The sequence below is a fragment of the Tachypleus tridentatus genome, chromosome 10 (genome assembly GCF_004210375.1).
Source record: "Tachypleus tridentatus isolate NWPU-2018 chromosome 10, ASM421037v1, whole genome shotgun sequence".
In the NCBI taxonomy this organism is placed as follows: Eukaryota; Metazoa; Arthropoda; class Merostomata; order Xiphosura; family Limulidae; genus Tachypleus; species Tachypleus tridentatus.
The window spans coordinates 136618246-136645149 of record NC_134834.1 but is presented as its reverse complement, the minus strand read 5'-3'; the positions used below and the strand labels follow the sequence as shown (position 1 = coordinate 136645149).

Genomic DNA, 26904 nt, shown 5'->3' with positions numbered 1-26904 from the left:
TATTTATACCAACTAATGAATAAATCATATATACATCTATTAAGAGGCATTGAGATATATTGTATGTCCACTATTTTGTGAATGAATCTTATACACACCTAGCAAAGTGAATCAGTTACCTATTGATCTACTAAAAGTAAACCATTATTCTGTATGCCAACTAAGTCTGGTCATCCTTGTGTCTCCAAACTGATGACTTGATAAGATAAGCCAATAATGCATATGTCTACTTAGGTTAACTAAACCTTTTTTTGTCACTATTGTGAGATATTTTTCATTCAAAATAGAATAAAGAGAAGAAGGTTCATCAGGATTTGAGGTCTGTAGAAGAAGAATTAGATAACATGGCTCCTGTTGCTCGAGTCATCACAACTGTTCAAACTCAAATTGTGGGAATTAAGGTGAAAAATACCCACTAATTACTGTTCTCAATAAGTGCAAAACTTTATAGTAGTCAGTTATTGGCTATCAGAGAAATTTCTAAGATTTCATGTAATATTCTAGGACTAGAATTTGTTGATGATGAGAATTTTACTTTGTATTGTACTAACTCTTCTACTAAGTTATAAGTAGAATGTATCATTGTTAAGTTTCAAAAAGGTTTCATGATGCTTATAATTTGTTTATAATATTTTCATGAGTCTGATAACCTGGCCTAGCACGAAACTATACATTAATGTTGGGTTATTCTTATTAAATAATAGATAAAATAGATGTGTTACACACATCATATTTTTTGTTTATGTAAACTATGATGATTCTAAGAAAGAAAAAGTATTATTAAAAAATAATTTCATATAAGCTAGAAAACGTTTTCTTAAGTACAAATGATAATATTTGTTAGTGACAGAAATGTACTTTAACATATTTATGCATTATTCTTATGGCTATTACGTAATTACATTTTCAGGACTATATGGGACTCTTGGAAAAGGTGAACGATGATATTGAAGATGTATGTCAACAGGGAGAAAACTTAATTCATCAGGGTTACGTTACAGATATAATAGCTTGCAGAGAAAAAGTAAGGGCTTATGACAGTGATGGTAGGGTTAGTTCCATTTATTAAAAAAAAGGACTGCTCTAATACAAAGAAGATACTATTTATTATTTCACAGAGATATTTAAATTGTTTTATTAGAAGTAATAATGTTTACTTCTAATAATGTTTTAGTTTTTATGCTACTTAAATGTTCAACTAAACTGATCCCATTCTCTTCTCTGTTATAATAATTCAACTGATAATGGTCATAGTATGTGTGGCTGTTCTCTGTACTTTAAGTAATTAATATTTTACCTTCAGCTTGAAAACATACGTCAACAGTTTTCTCGGACAGAAGAACAAGCCAAAGTGCGTTACACCATCTTGGAGAGCAGTCTTGCTCAGTTAGAACGTTTCTATGAAGACTATAGTGATACAATGACTGAACTAGATAAAGCTATCAAAGAAGAAAAAAATTTCAAAATCATAAGTGGGGAAGTTGAAACAATAAGATCATTGCAGGAAGAATTTAAGGTTAGTGTGTGTCATTTGTATATAGATATCCATTAAAATGAATGTTTTTACTTGTGCATCATCAGTTTTTGATTTTTCGTAATTTAAAATATTTTATGAATCATTTGGAAAAAATTTTAAAGCAGAAAAATGCTGCTGTTGTTGTTTTGAATTAAGCACAAAGCTACACAATGGGCTATATGTGCTCTGACTACCACGGGTATCGAAACCCGATTTTTAGCATTGCAAGTCTGCAGACATACCGCTGAGTCACTGGGGGGCCAGAAATATGCACTTAAAATTTCTTTTGTATGATCTGGATTAATGAGTTAATTATCTCTATCTTTTTCTGTCAGTTAATCTTACATTACCATATAGTTTGGCACAAAACATTGTAACAGTAGTAGCAGAAAACGTTTATGTCTTGAACTGTTTGAATTTCTGTCAAACTCTTCATTAAAACTTAAGAGTGCCATTTAGATTAACAATTTGTGCATGAATTTTGATGGTGACACTTGTTTGAATTGCTTTTGTAAAAAAGTTATTGTATTCAAAGTTAGTATAAAATTCTATTATTTTCTTAGTTACAGTACTTTATATGAACTTATGTTTGTACACTGGTAAAGCACCACATAGTTCAAAAAGGGAAAAAAAATCTAATTTTTGAAGTTGCTGCTTCATCCAGAATTCATTCTTAAGAGATTGTTTGCTTTACAGATTTTTCGCAGAACCCATATTGAGCCCTTGAGTAAGCAGATAACAGATGTTAACAAGCTGGGTCAAGGTCTAGTTCAGTCAGCTATGCCTGGTGTTGATACTACTAAACTGGAGCAGGATATGGAGACTCTGAATGAGAAGTGGAACAACTTGAAAGAGAGGGTATGTACACAACCACATAGTTTTATTTTTGCAGTGTACTGTCTAGTTGATTTAATTTAATGAATGTCATACAATTATACTTCATAGTAAAAGTTCTTTTATAATTTATATTGCTGCTTGTGCAAAATATTTCGTTTTTTGGTAAAGCCATGTAAAGATAATTTACAAACTACACATTCTATATTTTTGGTGAACTACCTAATTTCAATTTAATAGTGCCTACCTTAACTTTCTCGCAATGGACTTGGTCTCAGGGACTGACTTTGTAAGCATTTTGTGCTTGTTGTAATTTTCATGCTATAACTTTTGATACACTAAACATATCTTCACAAAAGTGTATGTATTATCAGTAAACATTACTAGACTTTTATATACAAAATATCAGATTTTAGTATCAAGTCTTAAGATTTTTAAGTAATGATTTTTCTCCTGCATTTTTTCCTTTTGAATGTTGACTATCCAATGTGCAAAATAATATTTATTTTAATAATAAAAATACTTTTGTACATCAGAAACCTTTCAAATTTCATATTCAAAATCTTTATAACCTCTAAATAACTATCAAACTTTATTTAAAAAAAACAACAAAAACAACTATATTTTATTTGTTCTATGAACCATTGCATTTCTGTGTGGGTTTGGTTGATTTGACTGACCTTTTAACTACCGTAAAAATTAGGAAATATATGTAAATTATGCCTTTTTCATTCTAGAATGACTACAGATTATAACACAAAAACGTATATGTTTAGTTTAAATAGATTAATAAATCTTATATACATTTATAAATATTTATTATTTTTAGTATACTGACTTTCCAGTCATGCTTGGCTAACAATATAGAAGTTGTAATGATGTGGTGCATGTGCACTCATGCTACCATATCCAAAAATATAAAACGGACCTATAGACTTCACAAAGTGACTTGTCTTGGCTGTGTTCTGGTAGAACTGAACTATTTGTAAAATACACACATTTTTGAGTTACAATACACTTTATAAGTATATACTTTATTGCTATTTACAAAAAAGTTTTTAATTCATTATGTTTTTTTTAAAAAATAGCTGTTTTAGATAACTACATACTGTTTTATGTCTTCCAGTTGTGAATTTTGTACTCTTTTGCTGCTTACCATAAGTTGGTAAACCTTATCGAATTTCACATGTGGAAGACGTATAACAAAATAATTTATATATGCATTTTGAAATAACAGAATATAACAATAGCAGTACCTCAGAATTCCACTGTAAGGTATCAAATTTAATAACTAAGTTGTGATATTAAATTTTAAAAATATCAGTTTTCAAGCTCAATAATGTCTTACCTTACTGCTTGCAATCTAGCATGTAAAGAAAGAGTTTGTCATGCAAATACTTAGCAGAAGTTTGGAAAACCATTAGTGGCGCATTCTGAGCTTTTGATTGGTTATACACACATCATTGGGCAAAGTAAGCGTACATAAGAAAGTACTTTCAAAAATGGATTAGATGAGCAGAGAGCTACCTTGATTGATTTAATAAATATATTAATATATCAGAAAACAGAAAAGCTAGAGTACCTGACTTGTAAGAAACTATAGATTTTGTATTCGGACATCATAAGTATCAAATTTGAACTAAGGTGCATTTAACATAGCAAATGACAGACAAAATCTTTTTTTTTTTATATTTACTTTAAATTAAAAAATAGCTAATACATAATACTAAATTTGAATTATAATCTACAGTTTGCTACCAAACTTATTGTCATAGATTTATAAAATAGTAGTTCAATGAAATTTTGAATGGGAGTCTACAAACACAATAACATCTTTTAACCCATGACCATAGAAAGATCTGTGTTTATAAGGTTAAGAAAAGATTAAAAAAAATATTCACTAGTATAAGAAGGCTAAAAATATTATCTTCAATTGATTATTTTTCTTTTAATTCAAAATAATTTGTCACAAATCACATTTTAAAAATAGAAAATTCACCAAATGAAATGTACTTAAAATGTCATTTTTGCAAAAAAAGAAACATTTATATTTCACACAATGAATCAATCCTCTTCATCTTCTATAATGAACTAATTCTATATTACCATTCTGCATAACTTAAGTTGGTTATTGTTCGTGTTCACTCTACCACTTTTATTTTCTATTGGGAAACAGTTTGCTGTATAAATTATTTGAAATATCCATTTTGTTTAGTCATCAGTTAATTGAAAGTGGTTAACCAGTATAAAAGGCCAACCTAATCTTTTTTTTTTTTTTTTTGCTAGTCATTTGCTAGTTGCAAGCTTCCATCTTCTTTAAAAGGATTATTGTAAAATGTGATATTGATATTTCATGCTTAGACTTAGGTGTGTCATAAAATGGTTCATCAAGCTCAAGAGAACTACTAATATATCCAACATCCTCTTACACTGCAGTCATTAGACGTTCACCCAACTTCAAATATGATATTGTAAGCAAGCTAGTAAAGCTGTAAGTCTACAGATTTACAATGCTAAAATCAGGGGTTCGATTCCCCTCAGTGGGCTCAGCAGATAGCTTGATGTGGTTTTGCTATAATTAAACACACTCGTGAATTTAAAATATTCACCAAATTTTGGAGAAAGAAATGAGTAAACTTTTTTTTAAATAGTTGAATGATCGTGAGAGATTACTGGACTTGACCTTGCTTCAATCAGGGAAGTTTCAGGAAGCTCTTGAAGGAGTCCAGAAGTGGCTACAAGATACAGAGGAAATGATATCCAATCAGAGAGCTCCATCAGCAGACTACAAAGTTGTGAAAGCTCAGTTACAAGAACAGAAGGTAATTCATTAATTTGTCTTTTAAGTTATGGATATTTAGTAAAATGGTAAAGTAGGAGAATTACAAACATGGTAGGTAATTAAGGTGATCATGATAAAGCAACTGTAAAATATTTCATAAATTTTTTTATAGTTCTTGAGGAAGTTGCTTCTTGACCGACAAAACAGCATGACTTCACTTAGTGATATGGGAACAGAAATCATGCAGAATCTGGAGCTCACTGAACAAAAACAGATCACAGTCCAGCTTAATTACTTGACAGAGAGGTTTAACATTCTTATCACTGAAGCCAGAGAACGCATGGAAGTTCTTGAAAAGACTATCCCAGTTGCCCAAGACTTTCAGGACAAAATAGGTCCACTGTTGGTGTGGCTAGAACGAGTAGAAAAAAGACTAGTTATCATGACAACAATCCCAATTGATCAAGACAAAATCCGTAAGCAGATAACAGAGCACAAGGTAGGAACTAACTGGATTTAATATTTGTTAACATGCAGATATTGAATGCAAAAGATGTTGAAAAAATAGTGTGAAAGATTAAAATTTCAAATGTATAAGTAGTAATCGAGGTATCAGTTAAAACAATAAAATTCAGTAACAGAAAAGAACTGTTATTTGGAATGTAATCTCTCAGTTCACAAGATGTTTGCTTTTGAAATAAAAATAATGTTTTAATTTTTGATATATAGCTGCAACAAAACAATGATCTTAATCTAATTATTATGAACAGTGATATAATTAGTTGTTTTAAATAGGAACTCCATGAAGACATCATCAACCAGAAAACCTTGTTTGACGAGCTAAATGATGTTGGTGAAACCCTTGTAACTCTTGTTAGTGAAGAAGAAGCATATACAATTCGTGAAAAGTTCCAGGATACAAATTATCGGTATGTCAAAGTGAGGGAGGATAGTGAAAGCATTGGAAGAATGCTGATCCAGGCTCTGGAAGGTATGGGATCCTTCTTGATTAACTGTGAAAAGCTACTGACCTGGTTACAAGAGGTGGATAACAAGCTTTCTCGCTACCAGATTCTTTCTGTGTATGTGGACAAGCTTCAGGAACAGATAGATGAACTAACAGTGAGTAAAATTGTATAAAAAAAATTATCTGTTTGGTACAACTTCAAAACAGGCAATTTCTCTAATATAATATGCAAAATAAATTTCTACAGAGATTCATGTGACAAATATAGTTTCCTGTCATTAAACATATATCTCTGTGTGTTTGTGTGTAGAGAACCCCTCGGTGTGGATTCCTGTACTTGGTGACAGGACCTCCCAAGGAAGGTTCTATTCTTTCAGGTTACATCCTCTGGGATCTAAACATCCATGCACATGTTTGCCATGCGTGGTGACACACCATGGTCTTGAATTCCTGTATATGGGCAGCCATGAGGTGGCTCCCCCTAGGGTCAATGGGCTGGTCCACTTGGGCTTAACCAAGTACCAATGTTGGATGTTCTTAAGAGATGTTGTGGACATTGTATCTGATGCTGGTATTTGAGTATAGTGCTCTCGAAACCTTGGCATTGCTGCAGTGTCCTTGTTTGGCATTGTAGTGCATTCCCTCATAGGGCTCCATGGTGAGTGTGGTCAGTGGGCACTGAAACATTCTTTCTTTCTTAAGGATCCTCCAAATAAAAACTAGTGAAAAACAGTCCATAGGTAAACGACCACATTTTGAAGATTCTGAGCAGCAGTCATCAACATCTGTAACACATGTTGTACCTCATTCTCTTATGCTACATTCTCTCTAGGGCAAATGTTTCCCTTTTTCAATCAGAAGGGACTAGATGGACTTGCTGGCTTTCCAAAGTCAGTAAAGAAGCTTTGATCTGGTGACATATTGGTAGAAACATCCACATCTCGACACAGTGAACTCCTCTTGCATTCAAAGGCTATTAGAGATATACCTATTGAGGTTACACCTCATGCTACTTTGAATTCGTCATGAGGAACAATCGTGAGAGGGATTTGAAGAACATCCCCGAGTCAGAGATTCTCACTGGTTTCTCCACCCAAGGAGTTTCTGCAGTGAGGCATATCTTCACTCACAAAGATGGAATTACAGTACCAACCAGTGTCCTCATTCTGACATTTACATCACCACATCCACATGCCACCATTAAGGCAGGTAATCGTAATTACAGAGTATGGCTATACATTTTAAACCCTCTCGGATGTTTCAAGTGTTAGGGGTTCGATCACTCTAAGACATCATGTCGGGTTCCTTGACGTGTGCTTATTGCAGGGGCAAGGACCACAATGTCTATGAGAGTGAAATGGACCCTCATTGCATCAATTGCAATGGCCCTCACTGGTCCTACTTTCGTTTCTGCCCTAAATTATTGGAAATAAAAGAGGTGCAGCATTTGAAAACTATTCATAACTCTACTTACCATGAGGCTTGAAAGTTGCTGTCCTCCACTCTATCTCAGACATATGCTACTGCACTTCATTCCACTACTACCGTGCCTCCAAAAGAATCATTCTCAAACCAAATGAAAAGACTTTTGAACCCCATGGTTAAAAAAGTTGATGAATCAACTTCAACACCCATCTCTGTTTCTAACATACATTTCAGGAAATCCCAAGATCTGCTTCCTTTGGTTCTGGGTACAGGCATTTCCTCAGGTACATCTCCTCCCACTCCAAGATACAAAATGATCATTTGTTCATGTCTTCAGTTTCTGGAATTATCTTCCAACAGCAAAGACCTGCCCAATCAACCCAGGGCATGATCCATTGAGGTCAACAGATCTTCCCCGAATAAAAACAATAAAGAAAAATGACGTGGTCTTAAACAAAAGGGCTCTTCACCCAATTCGCCTACACATAAATATAAATGATCATCATGACATGATGGAACTATCAAGGTTTACGTTCTAATCTGGATGACATCAAAACACTGGTTGCTTCCTACCATCCTGTATGTCTTTCCTTACAGGAAACATTTCTGAAACCTGCTGATACAGGCATCTTTTGGCAGTTTTCTTTGTACAGAAATGACAGGCTGTGTGATGGACGAGTGCATGGAGTGATGGCACTGTTTATTGATCACCATGTGCCCACCCTGTCTTTGCCACTACACAACTTTGGAGGTCCTAGCCATCCATGTTTCCTCGGGCTGTCCTATCACTGTTTGTTCTCTCTACCTGTTGCCAGGAGAGATCTATGATCAATCAGACCTTGATGTTCTCGTTGAACAGTTGTCATCTCCCTTTTTACTCCTGTGGGACATTAATGGACATCATCCCCTCTGGCAAAGTGCTAATATTGATAGGAAGGGTTGCTCCATAGAGCGTACACAATCTGATAACAAACTTTCTCTTTTCAATACTGGTTCTTCAACTTATTTTCATGCAGCTAGTCAGTCCTTTACTATTGTTGATCTCTCAGTTTGCTCCCCTTCACTAGTCTTCCATTTTACATGGAGGGTTGACAATAATCCACAAGGCAGTGATCATTTTCCTGTAATTTTGAGAGAGACTGGCCATGGTCGATGTCACTCGACCCACGTGCCCCTGTGGAAGCTTTATCAAGCAAACTGGCTCTCTTTCACTGCTCTTGCAGAACTTGATCCTGCCATTGTCTGTTAGCTATTAATTGACAACTGTGATGCAGCAGTAACTGACTGTTCTGTACAATGTATTTCTACCCTACATACGTTTTCCACGATATCTTCATGTGTGGTGGAATCCTGCCTGCCATATGTCATGGAAGGCTCAAAAACGGGCCTGGGATACATTTCGTAGATATCCCACAGTCTCAAACTGCATCTCTTTCCAGCAGGCTTGTGCACATGCTCGGAGAGTAAGATGTTACAGCCAAAAGGAATCTTGGATTAAGTTCACAACCGGTGTATCTTCTACCACCAGTTCCAAAGTCATATGGGACAAGTGGACAAAATATTTCTGTCCCTCTTCGATCTTGCTCTCTGATGGCCAGGAAGTAGATGATACCTCTTAGTCATCAAGACTCGGGCAGAGCGATCACCTCTTTTCTTTCGAGCTGATTGTCTCTATGTCCATAATCGTCCCATTACACTGGCAGAACTCAAATGGGCCCTTCATTAGTCTGACAGTACATCAGTTGGACCTGATGATTTACACTATGAAATGCTGCATCATCTATCTTTTGCTTCTCTTACTATTTTTCTAATTGTTTTTAACCAGATCTGGCAGGAGAGTGTTTTTCCTGATGCCTGGTGCCAGGCTATTCGTCCTACCTTTTTCTTAGTCTGGGAAGGATTCCAAAATTCCATCTATCTATCGACCAATTGCTTTGATGAGCTGTCTCTGCAAGACCTTAGAGAAGACGGTTAATGCTCCTCTTGTTTGGTTCCTCGAATCAAACAACTTCCTCTTGCTCACCCAGTTTGGGTTCCTATGACAGCATTCCTCCGTGCACCACCTGATTCAACTTGAAACGTCAATTACAGAAGCCTTTCTCAAACGACAACATCTTGTATCAGTATTCTTTGCAATTGAGAAGGCTTATGATACAACGTGGAGGTATGACATTTTGCAAGACCTCCATATATATGGGTTATGTGGCCATTTGCCCATTTTTATTAACAATTTTTTAATGGAGAGGGGAATCCAAGAGATGGGTTTTTCAGTATAAAGATTAATGCCATCACTGAACAACTTTCACTCACTGTTGCAAACGGACTCTGTGTCGACAACTTTCACATCACACGTCAGTTATTGAACATGAGGTATATTGAGTGGCAGCTACAGACTGCCCTCAATTGTTTACTGAAGTGGACCACAGCAAACAGCTTTAACTTCTCTCTCTCTAAAACCGCTTGCATGCATTTTTTGCCACCAATGGGGTATTCACTGTAATCCTGAACTCCTTATTGGTGAAGTTGTACTGCCTGTGGTCCCTGAGACAAAGTTCTTGGGCTTATCTTTGAATGTAAGCTGACCTTTATACCACACATCAAGCAGCTACAGATCAAACTGAACATCCTCCGTGTCCTCTCTTCCACCACTTGCGGAGCAGATCAATGTTCTATGCTAAAGATATATCGTGCTCTTATTCAATCGGAACTCGACTATTGATCACTGGTCTGTGGCTCTACCAGAGCCTCAGCCTTAAAGATTATGGAACCCATTAATCATCAAGGACTTTGGCTTTGCACTGGAGCTTTCAGCCCTTCCCCAGTTCAGAGCTTATATATAGAGTCTCATGAACCTTCTTTGCACCTCTGCTGTTTTCAACTGTCTTTACTGTATGCTTCAAAACTTCATTCCTTACCAATGCATCCTACCTGGGGTTGTGTTTTCCTTACTCAGTGGGCCATACTTTTTCAGTATAGACGATCTGCCATTGCTCCTTTTGGCCTTCGTATCCAGGCGCAGTTGGATGAATTGGGTCTGTCCTTGGATAACATTGCTGTATCCACTGGTCAGCCCATCCCACCATGGCTTTTTACAGTCCCCAAATGTGACCTACCTTTAAGTCATCTGAGAAAAATGGACACTCCTGATTGGAAGTACTGTCTGCTGTTTGCTGAACATCTTTTGAACCATCGTTCCACTTCTATTTATACAGATGGTTCCGAAATCAGGTGACTGTGTGGGCTCTGCCATGGTTTGTTGTGGTTCATTGTTGGCATGCAGAATCCTCCCTACAGCTTCTGTGTTCACTGCTGAACTGTATGCCGTTTTTCTTGCCCTGGATCAGTTAGAAGCTAAGCAGTACTCAAACTGCACTATTTATACTGACTCGCTTAGTTCTCTACTGGCCCTGGAATCATTTCAAGTTAGTTCACACCCTGTTCTCGCCAATATTTAAAACCGACTGGCCCATATCTCTTTAACATCTACTTCTATCCAGTTGGTATTTGCAGGAACAAGCTTGCCAACACCACAGCTAAATCTATCTGTTCTGTCACTATCACCACTGTGCCTGTTCCACACATGGACTATGGTCTTGTATTCAAGGCTTGGCTCTGTGCCTGCTGGCAGTCGACATGGCGTGAGCAGCGAGAAAACAAGCTTTTCCAAATAAAACCTTGTATTGGACTTTGGCCATCTTGCTTCCATAAGGATGGGAAAGAGAAAGTTGTTCTAATTAGACTACGCTTTGGTCACAGTTTTTTAACTCATCGTTTTCTTTTATCTGGAACTGATGCACCAATGTGTAGTCTGTGTAACAGACACAACAGGTCACAATAAGCCACATTTTACTTTCTTGCCGTCGTTATGACTCTCAATTACGGCACCATTTTAAACATGTTCTGTTCCAATGTTTATCCATAGCATTAGGCAGTGTTATTGGTAATAGTGACACTGTCCATCTTGGAAATGTTTTTAGGTTTTTAAAGGCCATTAATCTTTTTAATGCTATTTGAGTTTTTAAATTATACATTTAGACCTTTTTTAATGTGATTCCCTGGTAAGAATAAAAATCCACTTAGTTTGATTTGAAATTAGAAAATGGTCGTAACATTAAATGACTCGGAACCAGGACTGGAAAGGCCAACTTCAGATGACTGATGGTAATTTTTGAACTAACCTGTTAGTCTTCCTGTCAAATTATGGTAATTACAATTATGCTACAGAAAGTCCTTTACAACTTGTATTACTGTAGTTTTTCTCTTACCGCTGTAGACTAGATGTAAACATGAAATGCTATTTATGTTTTTTTAATTCAAAAATTAAACTTTGTTTTGTTTTTCTTGATTTCCTTTTATGAATTTTAAAAATTTAATTTAATTTTAGCTTTCTACTGGATGTTTGGTGCAGATAGCCTAGCTGCTTTGTGCCATGAAACACCAAACCAACCAACCTATGTATAGAGGAAAATGACATTATATCATTCATCAGATATTTTTGTGAAATTTTACAATTAAAAACATTTTATTTATTGTATTTTTACCTAATGGCAAATTAATGCTTTTACAGGAAATTTTCTTGAGGTTATTAATTTTTAAACATAAAATTATATTACCCATAAAGGTTTGGTATTATTGTGTTTTGTAAACCTATAGATTGAGAAATTAATTACCACAAATGAGATACTTTGCATATAACATAGATAATTTTTTAATTACCATGTATATACTTGAAAAAAAATATTTAGACTGCTAATGGTTTTTGTTTGATTTTTCTGTTTGATTTTTATATTTTTTTCCAGGTGCTTCGTTCAGAGATAGAAAGTCATCAGTGGGAAGTAGAAAGCCTATTAACTGCTGCACAGGAAATTATGAGACATGCATCAGGTGTGATGGTGTTTATTGTCAACTGATTGACTTTCTTTGTTTTTGTAGTTTTTTTCTAATGTCTGAAGAATGATGTTTTTGTAAATATCTTATTTTATAATGTTTACTTTTATTTTCATAACACAATTTCTGTCTTATTTATTGTATTATTAAAAACTACAGTATTTGTACTTTTATTCTTGAGCTGATTGTGTTTTATTTCACATATTAATTTTACAGTTATAGAAATTATGGTATTTACAGTTTGACATTCTAAAATAATCCTTGTTATAATTTCAGGAGATGATGCTGTTCAAATGAAAGATAAAGCAGATACTATACAGAGCAAGTTTAACGAAGTATCCCAGAGGTGCAATGAGAGACAAAAGCAGGCACTAGAAGTCCTGCCACTCACCCAGAATTTTCACAGTTCTCATGAGCAGCTAGTTTTCTGGATGGATGAAACTGAAAGAATCCTGAAAACTTTGGAGTCCCTTAGTCTCAGCACACAGGAGACCACAATAACAGTAATAAACCTTTCCAATCAGTAGGCTAAAGCCCCTTGATCAAATGTCAAACAACCATCACCAGATTTAGAAATATTTTTGGCCATTAGTTTCTAAAATGCTAAATTATACGAAAATAACCCAGTATAAACTACTTTCTGAATAATGCTTACTAATTTGTTGTGCAATAATTTGACTTGTAAACATATCATTTATATTAAAACCTGTTTTGAAAACTTTGAGGCTGTGAATTCAGACCCATTTTATAAAAAAAAATAAATTAGGATTCAAGAAAATAAAACACCATTAAAGTTTTGGTTTTGAAATGTACTTTATGGATTTTAATGTTCTCTCTGAACATGATGTTAAAAAAGTAGTTTTATTATATTTTTCAAAATGTTAAAACTACTTTAGAAAATATAAATTTATTTTTATGGAAATAATATTTATTTGTGACATTTCTTACAGCAATTGGAGAAGGAAATTCATGAATATCGACCCTTGGTTGAATCAGTTAGCTCACTGGGACCACGTTTGTGTCAGATCTCACCCGGAGAAGGTTCACATTTACTAGAGACTCTTGTCACACGTGACAACCGTCGCTATGATGCCATATGCGAACAAGTCCAACGTAAAGCTGAGAGAATACAGTTATCTAAACAAAAGAATTCAGAGGTATGATTGCCTTCATTTTTAAGATCATTTTTTAAAATGTTTCGTTGTGTTAAAAGTATTTAGTAGTGTTTAAATGTGTAAATCTATGAACGTCTAACATTTCTGCATTAATATGTGGAAATCTTAATTGTTATACTTGAAATCTCTTTTGAAACAATGTGAGTTGATATGTTTTTAGTTAACTATGTAACACTTTCTTTTCAACAAAAAATATTTTGATCTTCTGTAACTTTGGATAATATTGTGGTTAAATTTTTATGTTGATAAAAATTATTACTTTTTCCAAATATCTAATATTTTGAAAATTATATTACTTTTTATAAGTAAAATAATCTCTGTAATATTTTCTTGCTTTATTTTGTTTTTAAATTATTGTATAACATGTTTAAAAATTTAACTGAGCAGGAATTTTATATCAACAGATGAGTTTAAATTGAAATATAGAATTTTCAACATTTTTCATCTAGGTTATGGCAGATATAGATGAGCTTTTGGAATGGTTCCGGGGCACTCAGCAGAAAGTCAAGGATGCAGAACCTCTATATCCAGACCCTGATACACTGACAGGCTTAGTTAAAGAACAGAAGGTTTGTAAAGTTCTATAGAGTCTGCATGGATTTCAGAAACTGTTCACAGTTTATTATTATAATTTAATGGAAACCCATAGAATTTGAATATAATCATTGGTATATTTTCTTTTTTTCACATACGATTAGATAAGTGTTTTTTAAACAAGAGTTGATATTGCTTTTAACCAGGTTGTGAATGAAGATGTAAGTGGTCAGAAAAGCCGTGTTCGGGACATTCTGGCTACTGCTAAGAAACTGATGAGAGAGATGTCAACAGAGGACTTGAGTCTCATCAGAGAAAAGGCTGATGAGTTAAAAGACCTCTCAAGTTGTGTATCAACTATGTGTATTGATCGCATGAGTGCATTGGAACAAGCACTACCATTAGCTGAACACTTTTTTGAGACTCATATAGATTTAATCCAATGGTTGGATGAGGCAGAGGCTGAAGCAGAGCTACTAGAGACACCTACCCTCAATGTTCCTCAAATAAAACGTCAGCAGGACAAAACACAAGTAAGGAAAAAGGGCTACTCTAATAATAAAAATTATATTTAAAGGTCATTTTATTTTTCTAATTATAAAAGTGATATTTATTTGTTTTTTCCCATGAAAGTAGAATTCCTAGTGCTGTATATATTATTTGGTTGAGTTAAACTATTACAACTTGATGTTAAGTATGAGTATTACTCCTCATTATTATTATTATGTAATTTTGAGAATAATATTGGCTTTACTGTTAGAAAATCAAACCCTGAACAGTGAATAATCTAAGAAAATGGAAATGTTCCTAGATGTTAAATAAGTTTTGTAACAATTTTTTTTATTAGTTCTTCTTGGAGTACACCTCTCGGAAATACTTGGACTATTATAAAAGATAGAAGATTACCACAAAATTTTAAAGATATAATCTTCTTCCTACAGGAACTGCTCCAGTCTTTGAATGAACATAAACCTTTGGTGGACAAGTTAAACAAGACAGGTTCAGCTTTACTCAAACTATGCGGTGATGAAGAAGGGTCTAAAGTCCAAGAAATAATGGACTCTGATAATTCTCGCTACAACAGTTTGCGTGGATTAATACGTAACAGACAAAATACATTGGAAGAAGCACTACAAGCTACATCACAGGTAAGTACCTAGAAATCTGCCTTTTAAAATCGAGATCATTACTGCTAAGTGCATTAGATGATTTTTTACAGTTCTTTGTATGTATAAAAAAAAAAGGACTAGCGTGTGTTAAATCATCAACATATGTTATATTTAACTATTTTAAGGAGAACTGTAGAAAATATATTGAGAATTACCTATTAGTGCATCTACATACTTAAATTCCCTGACATTAGATAACCATGAACCCTCTTTCTTCATACACCCTACAACAAAAATTGTTATCAATAACATATCATAATTTATAATATTGATAACCATCAACTCTCTTCCTTCATACATCCAACAAGAAAACTTATTATTTCTTTCACTTCAACTACACTCTTTCATTTTCTTTCTGTGCAGGTCATGAGGTTTTACTGATTTATGTTCAAAATTTAATAAAAAACTTTGCTGTTAATCTATTCTAATGAAATTAGTGTTGTAATATAACCTATACAAAAGCCACTGTGCATCTTGTCACATCATACTTGATTTCTCAAATTAGCAGGAGTTGTAAATCCCAAAATGCATTTTTTCAGATAGAATAGTATGATTACTGTCTGTTTATTACAATCTAAATTATAGGGGAGCAAGAGGGTCCTTGGTATGGGTTATTGTGAAACTTTATAGGTATAGTGAATCTTGATATAGTAAGTAAAGATGTAATATTGGATAACTTAGCCTGTTAAAGCCACGTGCATAAAATTTATAATGAAAGTAAAAAAAATATTAATTCAATTTTAAAATTAAATTGTTTCTGAATCAAGTTATTTTCTATTATACCACCAATATGTTTTAATAAAAAAAATTAACTTTAATCAGTGGGGACTCTGGATTAAGAAATCAAAAAATATTTTTCAGTTTTGTTGTTTATACATTTCATCTTATACTTTTGTTGCTAAGTAACATAACATAAAAGCTATTGTTGGGATATAGTGTTATCGAAGTGCACTGGCTTTCCAATATATTAGAAGTTATTAAACTTTTTACCAATAATTATTGTATGAACATGCCACGAATTCATTTCATGAGTGATCATATTTTTGACTGGCCCACAAAGGAATTTACAGACATTTGACTGCCACAAATGCATTTTCTGTGTCTTTGCTGGTCTAGTTTGATTTTGCAGAATTTTTTATTTCAGTTAGTTATGAAATATGAGGTTAGGGTGGGGGCAGTAGTGCTTGCTCTGTCAGTTTTTACCCACCCCACCCCATAGTATACCCTAACCTCATATTTCATAACTAACTGAAATAAAAAATTCTGCAAAATCAAACTAGACCAACAACTTTTACTGTAAAGGCTGTAACGTGTAATAAAATTTAATTAATCAGTAAGTAATACTGGTATTTAGAACAGGTACAACATTTTGATCACTAGTGTGGCCATTCTCATGTAGTACAGAAGTTTCATCACTAAATGATGAATTAATATTAATATCTTAAAACAGTACAGTTTCATTCTTTGACAATAAAACTTGCATGTAATACTTGAGGATGATCATACTAGTCATTAAAATGTTTTACATGTTCTAAATACCAATCTTACTGTAAAACCTGTAGCTTGTAATAAAATATTATAATTCAAAGTTTTATATTGTATGTAAAAAGACTTAAATTTTAGTGTGTTTTTTTTTTTGTCATGTGATACATGAACAATGTAGTATCTTTAATGTCTTGTCACTCTTACTTGAGTAGTAGTTTATGTATAGTGAATATTTGTCTAGACTACATCTACTGGTACAGCATTATATGTGCACTCTTAGTTCAGATTCCATTAGATCAATCAGAGAGAAGGAAGACTGTAAATTTGCTCAGTTTTTTTTTATTTGGATATGTTATTTCAAGCAACATGAGGTTATTTGATTGGGATGTTTAATACCAACAGAAGGAACTAATTTTAAATTACAGTCTTCTAATTGTTATTTTAAAACTGGAGTGAAATATTTGTAGGCAGTCACATCAAACAGCTGAAGCATTGTTTGATGATTTTATTCTCACTAGCACTTAGTTTTTTTATCTTGTATAGATACATAATAGTAAGATAGACAGTTAAATTGTATTTAGGTTTGCATTTATATTTTGCTTAATTATATATTGTTTATGTTTTAATATTCATACTTGAAATGTATAATAATTTATTTTTAGTATAACCCAAACTTCACGTTGGTTCATGATGGTTAACTTACTACACGAGTGCAAAAACATTTTGCTGAAGAGTTGCGTATTTCTACCCAGTATACTGAAGTACACTCTAAGACTGCTTATTGGCATGTCTTAAGAAAAAATAATAAACTCTAAAGGACAGCAAAGGAAAATAAAATATTAACAAATAAACTATAAGTGAAAAATAAGGATCTGAAACTGTGAACATAACCAAAGGAAGATATTTTAAGGTTATGTGATGAAGAGTTAAAAGATATGTACATATTTTTAATTCTTAACTTTAAACATTTCATTGCACTGTACATTGATCATAATAGCCACAGTTAGTAATATAATAGAAAAAACAACATACAAACATTTACCTTAGAAAGAAACTTTCAATATTCATTTAGGAGGTTCTAGATGTTATGCAACTAAAATTTGAAAACCATAAGAAAGGAAAAATAATTTTATACTGAATATGAAAATCATCTTACACTTGAACTACTCAGTATCTGAGTGAAAATAACTATGATAAATAGTAGAAAAAAATAAAAATTAAAAATTACATATTTTCTGGTAAGTTTCTGTCAAGTTTCGACAGTTTCATCCACTAGTTTTATTTTTGGAATAAAAATTGAGAGAGTCACCAAACCTACTTGATGAGAAAGAGTTAATATTGTTTCATTACATATAATATTGACAACCATCAATGCCTTCCTTTAATACAATCTAGAATAATCCTTGTTATTAATAATGTATCATTACATTTTACATTTACAACTATCAACCCCTTTCTTTAATACAATCTAGAGCAATGCTCATTATTAATAATGTATCATTACATATAATATTGACAACCGTCAACTGCTTCTTTCATACATCCTTAAACAATGCTTGTTATGAATAATTTATCATAACATATATTTGAAATATTCCTAATAATTATGTAAGTACAGCAAAATCACTCTTTCAGTATTTTGAAAAAATACCAAAAATGTGAGTGATATCTCACAAAAACTACTTTTATAAAAACTTTTTATAGAACTCAAACATATTCACTGAAATTCAAACTACACAATGGTTATCTTGCTTAAAAATATAAAGCAAACTTTTCCCCAGATACTGTTTGTTTCATTGAGTTTTCAAGAAAATATTTTGAAATTCTTTTTATATATGTATCCAGATGAATTGGGATAAAGTGCTAGATACTAATTGTTAGAAGTCTTGGTTATTTTTCATAGAGGTGTTAATAGTTGAAAGTTGTGGTATTTATTTCTCTGGTTTGCAAACAAGTTTGCAACAAGTGTACAGTTTACTTATTACAAGTTACAGCTTTCACAATAAGGAAGGATATTTTTATAAACAGGTACAACATTTTGCTCACTGGTGAGAATGATTGCACCAGTGGTCAAAGTATCAAACTGTTTAAAAAGTATCCATTGTTACTGTAAAAAACTGTAACTTGTAATAAAAATGCTTATAATCAGTAAGAGAACTCAGAACAAAACTGTTAAATCAATTTACAATGTTTAGTAACAAATGTGTATTTAAATTTTTAGTTTTCAGACAAGTTGGATGGTATGCTACAAGCACTAAGTACTACAGTAGACCAGCTGGGCAATGCTGAACCAATTTCTGCTCATCCAGAGCGTATTGTAGAACAGATTACAGACAACAAGAATGTTCTTGAAGACTTGGCTAAACGATCCACAGCACTTGAAGCTGTCAAACGTGCAGCTGATGATGTTATTACTAAAGCTGGGAAAGACCAACCTGCTGTAGAAGGTGAACAATGATTTTAATCTTATTAATGCATTATTATTTTGTAGAAGCAACTAATTGTGTAGATGGGTTTAGATTACTCTTCACTGTCAAAGCAAAGGTTTGGTAGTAACAGTATGTCTGGAAAATATATGATTAGCAGTGACCAAATTCTTTAAAAAAATTATATTTTGTGTATTTATACTTAGAAATTTATATTTGTTATTGTTTGCAAGTAAACCTCAATTGGATTTTTTATTTATACAATGAATTTTAATTTTTCACATCAGTAGAGCACTATTACTAGTGTATATATAGTTGTAAACTCAAGGAAATTGTGTTGTTTTAGAATTTACTCATGACATCTTTGAACTTTCAGACATCAGACAGAAGTTGGACCGACTCAATGATTTGTGGGATAATATCCAGAAGTCAACGAAGAACCGTGGACGCTCTTTGGAAGATGCTCTGACAGTTGCTGAAAAGTTCTGGGATGAGCTTAATGCTGTCATGAAAGCCCTGAAAGAGCTGCAAGAAAACCTAAATGCTCAGGATCCTCCAGCCATTGAGCCTAGTGCCATTCAGGAGCAGCAGGAAGCTCTTCAGGAAATCAAGCAGGAGATTGACCAGACTAGACCTGAAGTGGACCAGTGTAGACAAGTTGGTCAGGATCTGATGCAACTTTGTGGTGAGCCAGATAAACCTGAAGTAAAGAAGCATATTGAAGATTTGGACTCTGCCTGGGAGAATGTCACTACCTTATATGCTAAGAGAGAACAGAACTTAGTAGATGCCATGGAGAAAGCAATGAGTTTTCACTTCACCCTTCAGGTTGGTTTATAAACCTGCAGAGTTACTCATTTTTAGAAGTCTGATGTTTGTATATAAACCTTAAAGTCTTAATATTGATCTAGTTCATGTTTTACTCTCAAGTTTAGTGGTACATTACATATAAAATGAATTATAAATATGCTAATTTAACATGTGAGGCTTTTTAGAGTTTAGGTCAATAATGGTTATTTAAAATTAAATTTCATAATTTCACATAAAATTAGTATTTTAAGGTTCAATAGTACATATGTCGTAAATTCACTTTCTGCATTCTACTCTCTCAGAACTTGCTTGAATTCTTGGACAATGCTGAAGAGCAGTTTACCAATCTTGGGCCAGTTGGATCAGATATTGATGCTGTGAAGTCACAGATTGCTCAATTAAAGGTTAACATGGTTTAATTTAAATTTTGTTTCTCTTTTTATTTGACATGAAAATAAAAATAGTAGCATTTAAAATTGTGTTATGACTGTAATTGTAGAAGCAGTGTTTGAGTATGAACATGTACATCTCTCGTATACTTGTTTAAATATTTCTTGTTAATACATGGCTGGATATCACTACACATATTATAAAATATAATCAAATAATTGCATATATTTTTACTTTTATCATCTGTGTTTGTTATTTCAGCATTTTGTATTAACATTAATTTGTCTGCAACAATAGGAATTTAAGACTGAAGTTGATCCACACATGGTTGAAATTGAGGCTCTGAACCGACAAGCCCAAGAGCTGGTAGAACGCACATCACCTGACCAGGCCCTTGCTATTCGTGAGCCATTAGCTGAAATTAATCGACGTTGGGATAACTTGCTAAGGGGCATTGTAGAGCGACAGGTATGTTGTTATCATAATAAATAGAAAACATTTCCAGTTAGTTTTTGATGAAACATATTTTGAGATTTCATTGTATTATAAATATTACTTAGTCATGTAAATTTAACAGTTACATTCTGTTGGAGATGCTTTTATAACTTGTAGAAAAAGAAAAAAAAAGAGAGAGCATGAAACCAGATGGACAGCACTTAGTTATATTAGAACAGTTATAGGAACAATTCGTAATTAAAATAATATTTTTAGTTATTCTAATATTATCCATTTTCTTTGGACCATTGTTAATGTCATAAGAGAGAGCAAACAGAATCACACAATTCTGTACTGTTTCTAAAATTGTCAAGTATCAAGGAAAAAGCTTTGTATAAAGCAGATCAGGGGTATTTTTGGGATAGGATTGCTCACATATGAGTTAATAAATTAAGATGCTTCAACACAGTGTTAAAAACTGTCAAGTTGAGTGAAAAAATGGATTTATTTGGAAATATTACTGAGATAAAGCATCCAGCAAATTAGAATGTTCAGTTAGGTTCCCTAATATTAAAAGAAGAAGAAAAATAAATAAAAAGGCTTAACAAATATTATTCATTTCTTTACAGCAAGAGCTAGAAAATGCACTCCTTAAACTGGGTCAGTTCCAACATGCTTTGGATGAACTCCTGTCCTGGATCACTAGAACTGAAAGAACCTTAACTGACTTAAAGCCTGTTGCTGGTGACCCTCAAGTTATTGAGGTGGAGCTAGCTAAACATAAGGTAAATTGCACAGTTCTGAGTTGTCTTCTGAATATTCCTTCAAAACTGACGAGGTTTAGAAATGGTGAAATGAAAACCTAATCTTACAATAAATGTTTATAATAATAATACAGAAATTTATTTTAAGTTTAGAACAACCATAACATCAGTAAATATTTGACGGTTTGTTTGTGTCATAATTTGGTACTCATGATTTTAATTTCACAATAAAATCATGAGTACCAAATCATGACACAAACAAACCATCTGAAATTTATTGATGCAAATGTATTTCATATTGTTTTATGCTTTTTGTCAGGTCCTAGTCAATGACATTCAAGCTCATCAGAGTAGTATAGATACCATTAACCGTGTGGGTCATCAGTTGGTTGACACAGACCATGGAAGTGAAGATGCTAATGTTACTCAGAAGAAAATGAATGATTTGAACATCAGATGGCAACAACTTCAAGATAAAGCTATTGAACGGCAAAAAGAACTTGAAGCAGCATTGAAAGAGGTAAATTTATGAATATTGTTTACACTGTTTTATTTAGTATTTGAAACTCTTTGAATGATTTAGTAGGAGTGCTGCTTGAATATTGTTTTTATTTACACCATATTTCTATATTAAGAATACTATTGTTCATATTCAGTTTATAGTAACAGTGATTTATAAGTGGTTGCAAGCATACATTAACTGGATTTAAAGATTGATTGTGCATTGTTTTCAATAGGCTGTAGCCTTCAATCAGGAGATTCAAGACCTTCTACTTTGGCTTAGTGATGTCGACAGCCAGCTGGCTACTTCAAAACCTGTTGGTGGTTTACCAGAAACTGCTAAAGAACAACTGAATCGCTTTATGGTAGCTAATTTCTTATAGTTGAAAATATTGTTTTCTAACTTCTGTAAATAAATTTATTCTCCTGGTGATTTTGCTGTAATTTAAGTATACACAGTTTTGAACTTTTAATGTATATTTGTAGTATAAATTATGCACTTTCCCATTGTGATAAATTACCAAAACTGAAAAATATTTATCAGATGCACCTTGTTTCTTTCAGTATTAAAAAAGTTATTATTTCCTATCACCTATCAGAGATTTAACCAAACTACATTCATTGTACATCAGGTCATGGTTATTTAACCAAATAGAGTATGTTAATGTTTGACTTGACATAATTTTGTCTCCATCATAGGAGTTGTATAATGAACTAGACTTGAATCGTCACAAAGTGGAAACAGTTTTGCAACAAGGACAAGATTACCTAAAACGAACAAATGAAGACACAACTACAAATCTTCAACATAATCTGAAAATACTGAAACAACGTTGGGACAGTGTCCTTAACAAAGCAAATGATAGAAAGGTAAGATGGATAATTTCACCTGTAAATAATTGAGTAGTACGATGAGTTTAAGAATTTTCTGTAGTTTGTAAAATAATGACCTGTTTTGGTACAGTACATATTGATTTTTATATTTAACTCAAGATTTTCTTATTCTTTGATGCTTCAGTATATATTTAAGGTAAATATTTGTTTAAACCCCAGCTAGTGAAACATGTGTTTTCTTTGTTAACATGTTTTAGTATTATTTATATTTCAACCATTTATTTGTGTGATATACAACCACATGATATGTGTTTGGAGTTTATTACAAATTTCTGAAGTAGTGCATGCATTCTTTACAGATTAAGCTGGAAATAGCTTTGCGAGAAGCTACTCAGTTCCATGAGGCACTGCAGGAGTTCGTGGATTGGCTTACAAATGCTGAAAAGTACCTTACAAGCATGAAGCCTGTTAGTAGAGTGATGGAAACTGTTATGGAACAAATTAAGGACCACAAGGTTAGAATTTTGTTTTGCATGGCAGTTCATTAGTTGGATTTAGAATATTTAATTGCTAAAATATGAAAGGACGTGATAGGTTCCTATTTCACGATTAAGAGAATACACTTTCTAGGATATTCTTAGATAAAGATTTTCTACATAGACAGTAATAATGCTTAGAAAAACTACCAAAAGATAAAAAAGTATCAATTATGATATATATATATTAATAGTTTGGTGATGATAAAGCTATTTTTGAACAAGTGAGAGAATGTGTAGGTCGTTTAAAAAAAAGATGTGGGTTCCTATTAGAAATAACTTGTAACCTACTTGTTTATTTTTTTCTGGTTATAGAGTTTCCAAAAAGATCTAGGTTCACACAGAGAAGTGATGTTAAACCTTGACAAGAAAGGCACACACTTGAAGTACTTCAGTCAGAAACAGGATGTTATCTTAATAAAGAACCTACTTATCAGTGTCCAACATCGCTGGGAGAGAGTTGTCTCTAAGGCTGCAGAGAGAACTAGAATGTTAGACCATGGATACAAAGAAGCCAAAGAAGTGAGTTCAGTTGCCTAAATACAAACCGAGTGAACTGTGATCTGAAAAAGTGCAAGTTTACTTTAGTTAGAGATGTGTTAAATCTTTTAATTTTGTGATGTATTGCAGACCTTAAATGTTTCAGTTTTATTATGTCATTAAGGACTATAGAAAATTCAAATTACTTAAATTATATTTGTAGTTGGAAAAATTTCAAAATAAGTAATAGAAGATAATTTTTCATTCTAGTAAAAAAGTTCTATCGTGAACTTTGTTCAAGCCAATATAATTTTGTTGTTAGAATCAAACCCTTTTTAGCTTTTTTGTTGACATTTTATGATATTATTTGTTTAACAATACAAAATTACTTTCCCTTTATATGGAGGACATTGTTTATTACTTCATTATTAAGCTATAAGTTGTGACAGCATACAGAGTACCAGATAATGAAGCAGTATGAGTTCTTTAAGATAATTGTCAAAGCCAATTTAGTCAGTCATCCCAACTAATTTGAATGTGTATATGTAGTTCTATGATGCATGGAGTGAGCTTATCTCCTGGTTAGATGAGGCTAAAGCTACTCTTGACAGTCTTACACACATTGGAAAAGATCCAGATAAGATAAAACAGCTTTTGAACAAACACAAAGAGTTCCAGAGAGCTCTGGGAGCCAAACAATCCAAGTATGACACAACAATGAAAATAGGTCGAATCTTAAAAGACCGTTGCCCCAAGAGTGATCTTCCCGGTCTTCAGGAAATGATTGATGAATTAAAGAACAAATGGAATGCAGTATGCAACAAATCCGTTAACAGGTAGGTAGAAAAATTCTACTTAAAAAGGTGTGTGAAACAACTTTCAAAGAACAAGTAGTAAGTTAACTCAGTTGTCAAATAAAATAACTATACTAATATAAATAGCAATTGAAAACTAGAAATTACATGTTTAAGGTTTCTGATCTTAACTATAAGTGTGTATTCTTGAAAAGCTTAGTTGTACAAGAAATTATATGCAAGATTGTTACTTATTATAAAAGTTTTGCAGGAAATGGCTTTTTAAGTAGTGTTGAATGTGAGTTATTAATGAACCATTGGAAAAGTCAAACAGAAAGTATATTGTCAAAAACAAATACACATTATTTCCCAGGATTGGATTTATTTGATAAGTATCATGTATTTCCTTGTCCACCAGACAAAGAGAATTGGAAGAAGCTCTCTTATACTCTGGTCAATTCAAAGATGCTGTTGTGGCATTGTTTGACTGGTTGGACCGAGCTAAAGGAGTTCTAGCTATTGAGCAACCTATTCAAGGTGATCTGGATACAGTTACTTCACTTGTTGATCAACATAAGGTTGGTGAAATTCTAATTGGCTTGTACTGCTTATGTTGTGGTTTTGTTAAATTATAACCAGAAGAGTTTTAAAATTACATATCATTTTATAGAACACTTAACCATGCTTTTCCAGACCTTCCAAAATGAGCTGCATAACAGAGCTAACAACTTGGATTCTGTCCGTCGAACAGCTGGTGGACTTCTGCAGACTGCAACTCCTGAAGAGATGCAACACATCCATAGCCAAGTGAACCATCTTGATGAGAAATGGGAAGAACTCATCAAACTGAGTAATGAGAAACAACAAAGATTGGATGAAGCCCTTCAAAAGGTGGAATATTATATTGAAAAGTTCACTATTTCTTTGTTACTGAATATTCTAACATTATGTTTTAATATTTTTTATACTTAATTGTTCTATGTAGCTTTTTGAATGAGTATTATAACAGGTAAAAATTAATGAAAGGATATATCACAGCCTATTAAAGCTACTTCTCAAGGTACTAATACCTGTAGTTGAACTGTTTACCAATAGATTATCTTTTTTTGTTTTGCTACAAAGGAAATGTTTCAAAATTTTCAATACTCAATAAAAGTTATGTAATCTAACAGTTAGGCTTCATTTCACAGTCTTGTGTTTTTACAAATTAGCCACTTGCACATTAAACAGTTCCATGCTTGTGCTGCTAAACCTGTTTACTTTTGAATATATAAAAAAATTAATAAATTCCTTTATCAGGCTGAGCTACTTCACAAGTCAGTTCACATTCTCTTGGAGTGGTTATCAGATGCAGAGATAAAATTGAGGTTCACAGGACCACTACCAGATGATGAAGAGACCACTCGGCAACAGATCATTGAACATCAGAATTTCTTGGACCAACTGAAAGAACAAGAAGATAACAAAGACAAGACATTAGTGCTAGCCCAAGAGATTCTACAGCACTGTCATCCAGATGGCATCACCATTATTCGACACTGGATCACCATCATCCAATCTCGTTGGGAGGAGGTAAGTACAGGAACAAAACCATGCTTTCAATAATCTGTGAATAATATATATAGCTTGGTATGTGGAGCTTCACCATATCACCACATGGAAAATAGTTATGTAATAATTTCTTTTGAAAAAGGCTATGCCATAAGGCTGTCATGTCTAAAGTAACCCCTTATCTCTTAATCTTTCCATTACCCACTTAATATACAAGGACTACAGTTACCAGTGACTGTTTCAGCATTTCAGTGCACACAAATCTGTAAGTGCTGAATCTGGTGCGTCTTTATATGGAATACCATGTGATGGTTGCACATACAGTGCTATGCAAAAAGAGTTAGGATAAGAGAATATTTTGTCTTTCTTTCCATTCTATGGGACTAATTCATCCATACCATTACAGAATGTAAATTTCAGTACTATGGTAACATTTTACTGACCTATTCACAGCTGACTGAGCCAGGATGAGAATACTAATTACTCTTTAGAATTTCCATATACTTGTACCAAGAGCATGTCATAAAGGTTTTGCTTGAATGAATAAACTGATCAAATTTAGGTTCTAAAATAATTGTCATAGCACCCCATGCAGTGTCTTAACTATGT

General features: G+C 33.1%; 1 protein-coding gene across 9 annotated transcripts in view; it reads left to right on the top strand.

The window, feature by feature from the left end:
* LOC143230415 (microtubule-actin cross-linking factor 1-like) overlaps positions 1-26904 on the top strand; it is a 244375-nt gene that overhangs the window by 202814 nt on the left and 14657 nt on the right. For all 9 annotated transcript variants that reach the window (XM_076463938.1, XM_076463936.1, XM_076463937.1 and 6 more), the window contains 27 exons: positions 288-401; positions 911-1024; positions 1304-1516; positions 2213-2374; positions 5002-5172; positions 5305-5631; positions 5928-6254; positions 12324-12408; positions 12688-12914; positions 13362-13568; positions 14036-14155; positions 14327-14653; positions 15062-15268; positions 18996-19221; positions 19577-20028; positions 20313-20414; positions 20698-20868; positions 21465-21620; positions 21919-22119; positions 22337-22465; positions 22800-22970; positions 23294-23449; positions 23786-23992; positions 24500-24786; positions 25163-25322; positions 25438-25635; positions 26044-26316. In XM_076463938.1, the coding sequence (XP_076320053.1) occupies positions 288-401; positions 911-1024; positions 1304-1516; positions 2213-2374; positions 5002-5172; positions 5305-5631; positions 5928-6254; positions 12324-12408; positions 12688-12914; positions 13362-13568; positions 14036-14155; positions 14327-14653; positions 15062-15268; positions 18996-19221; positions 19577-20028; positions 20313-20414; positions 20698-20868; positions 21465-21620; positions 21919-22119; positions 22337-22465; positions 22800-22970; positions 23294-23449; positions 23786-23992; positions 24500-24786; positions 25163-25322; positions 25438-25635; positions 26044-26316 (5490 nt within the window). The remainder of the gene's footprint in view (positions 1-287; positions 402-910; positions 1025-1303; positions 1517-2212; positions 2375-5001; positions 5173-5304; positions 5632-5927; positions 6255-12323; positions 12409-12687; positions 12915-13361; positions 13569-14035; positions 14156-14326; positions 14654-15061; positions 15269-18995; positions 19222-19576; positions 20029-20312; positions 20415-20697; positions 20869-21464; positions 21621-21918; positions 22120-22336; positions 22466-22799; positions 22971-23293; positions 23450-23785; positions 23993-24499; positions 24787-25162; positions 25323-25437; positions 25636-26043; positions 26317-26904) is intronic.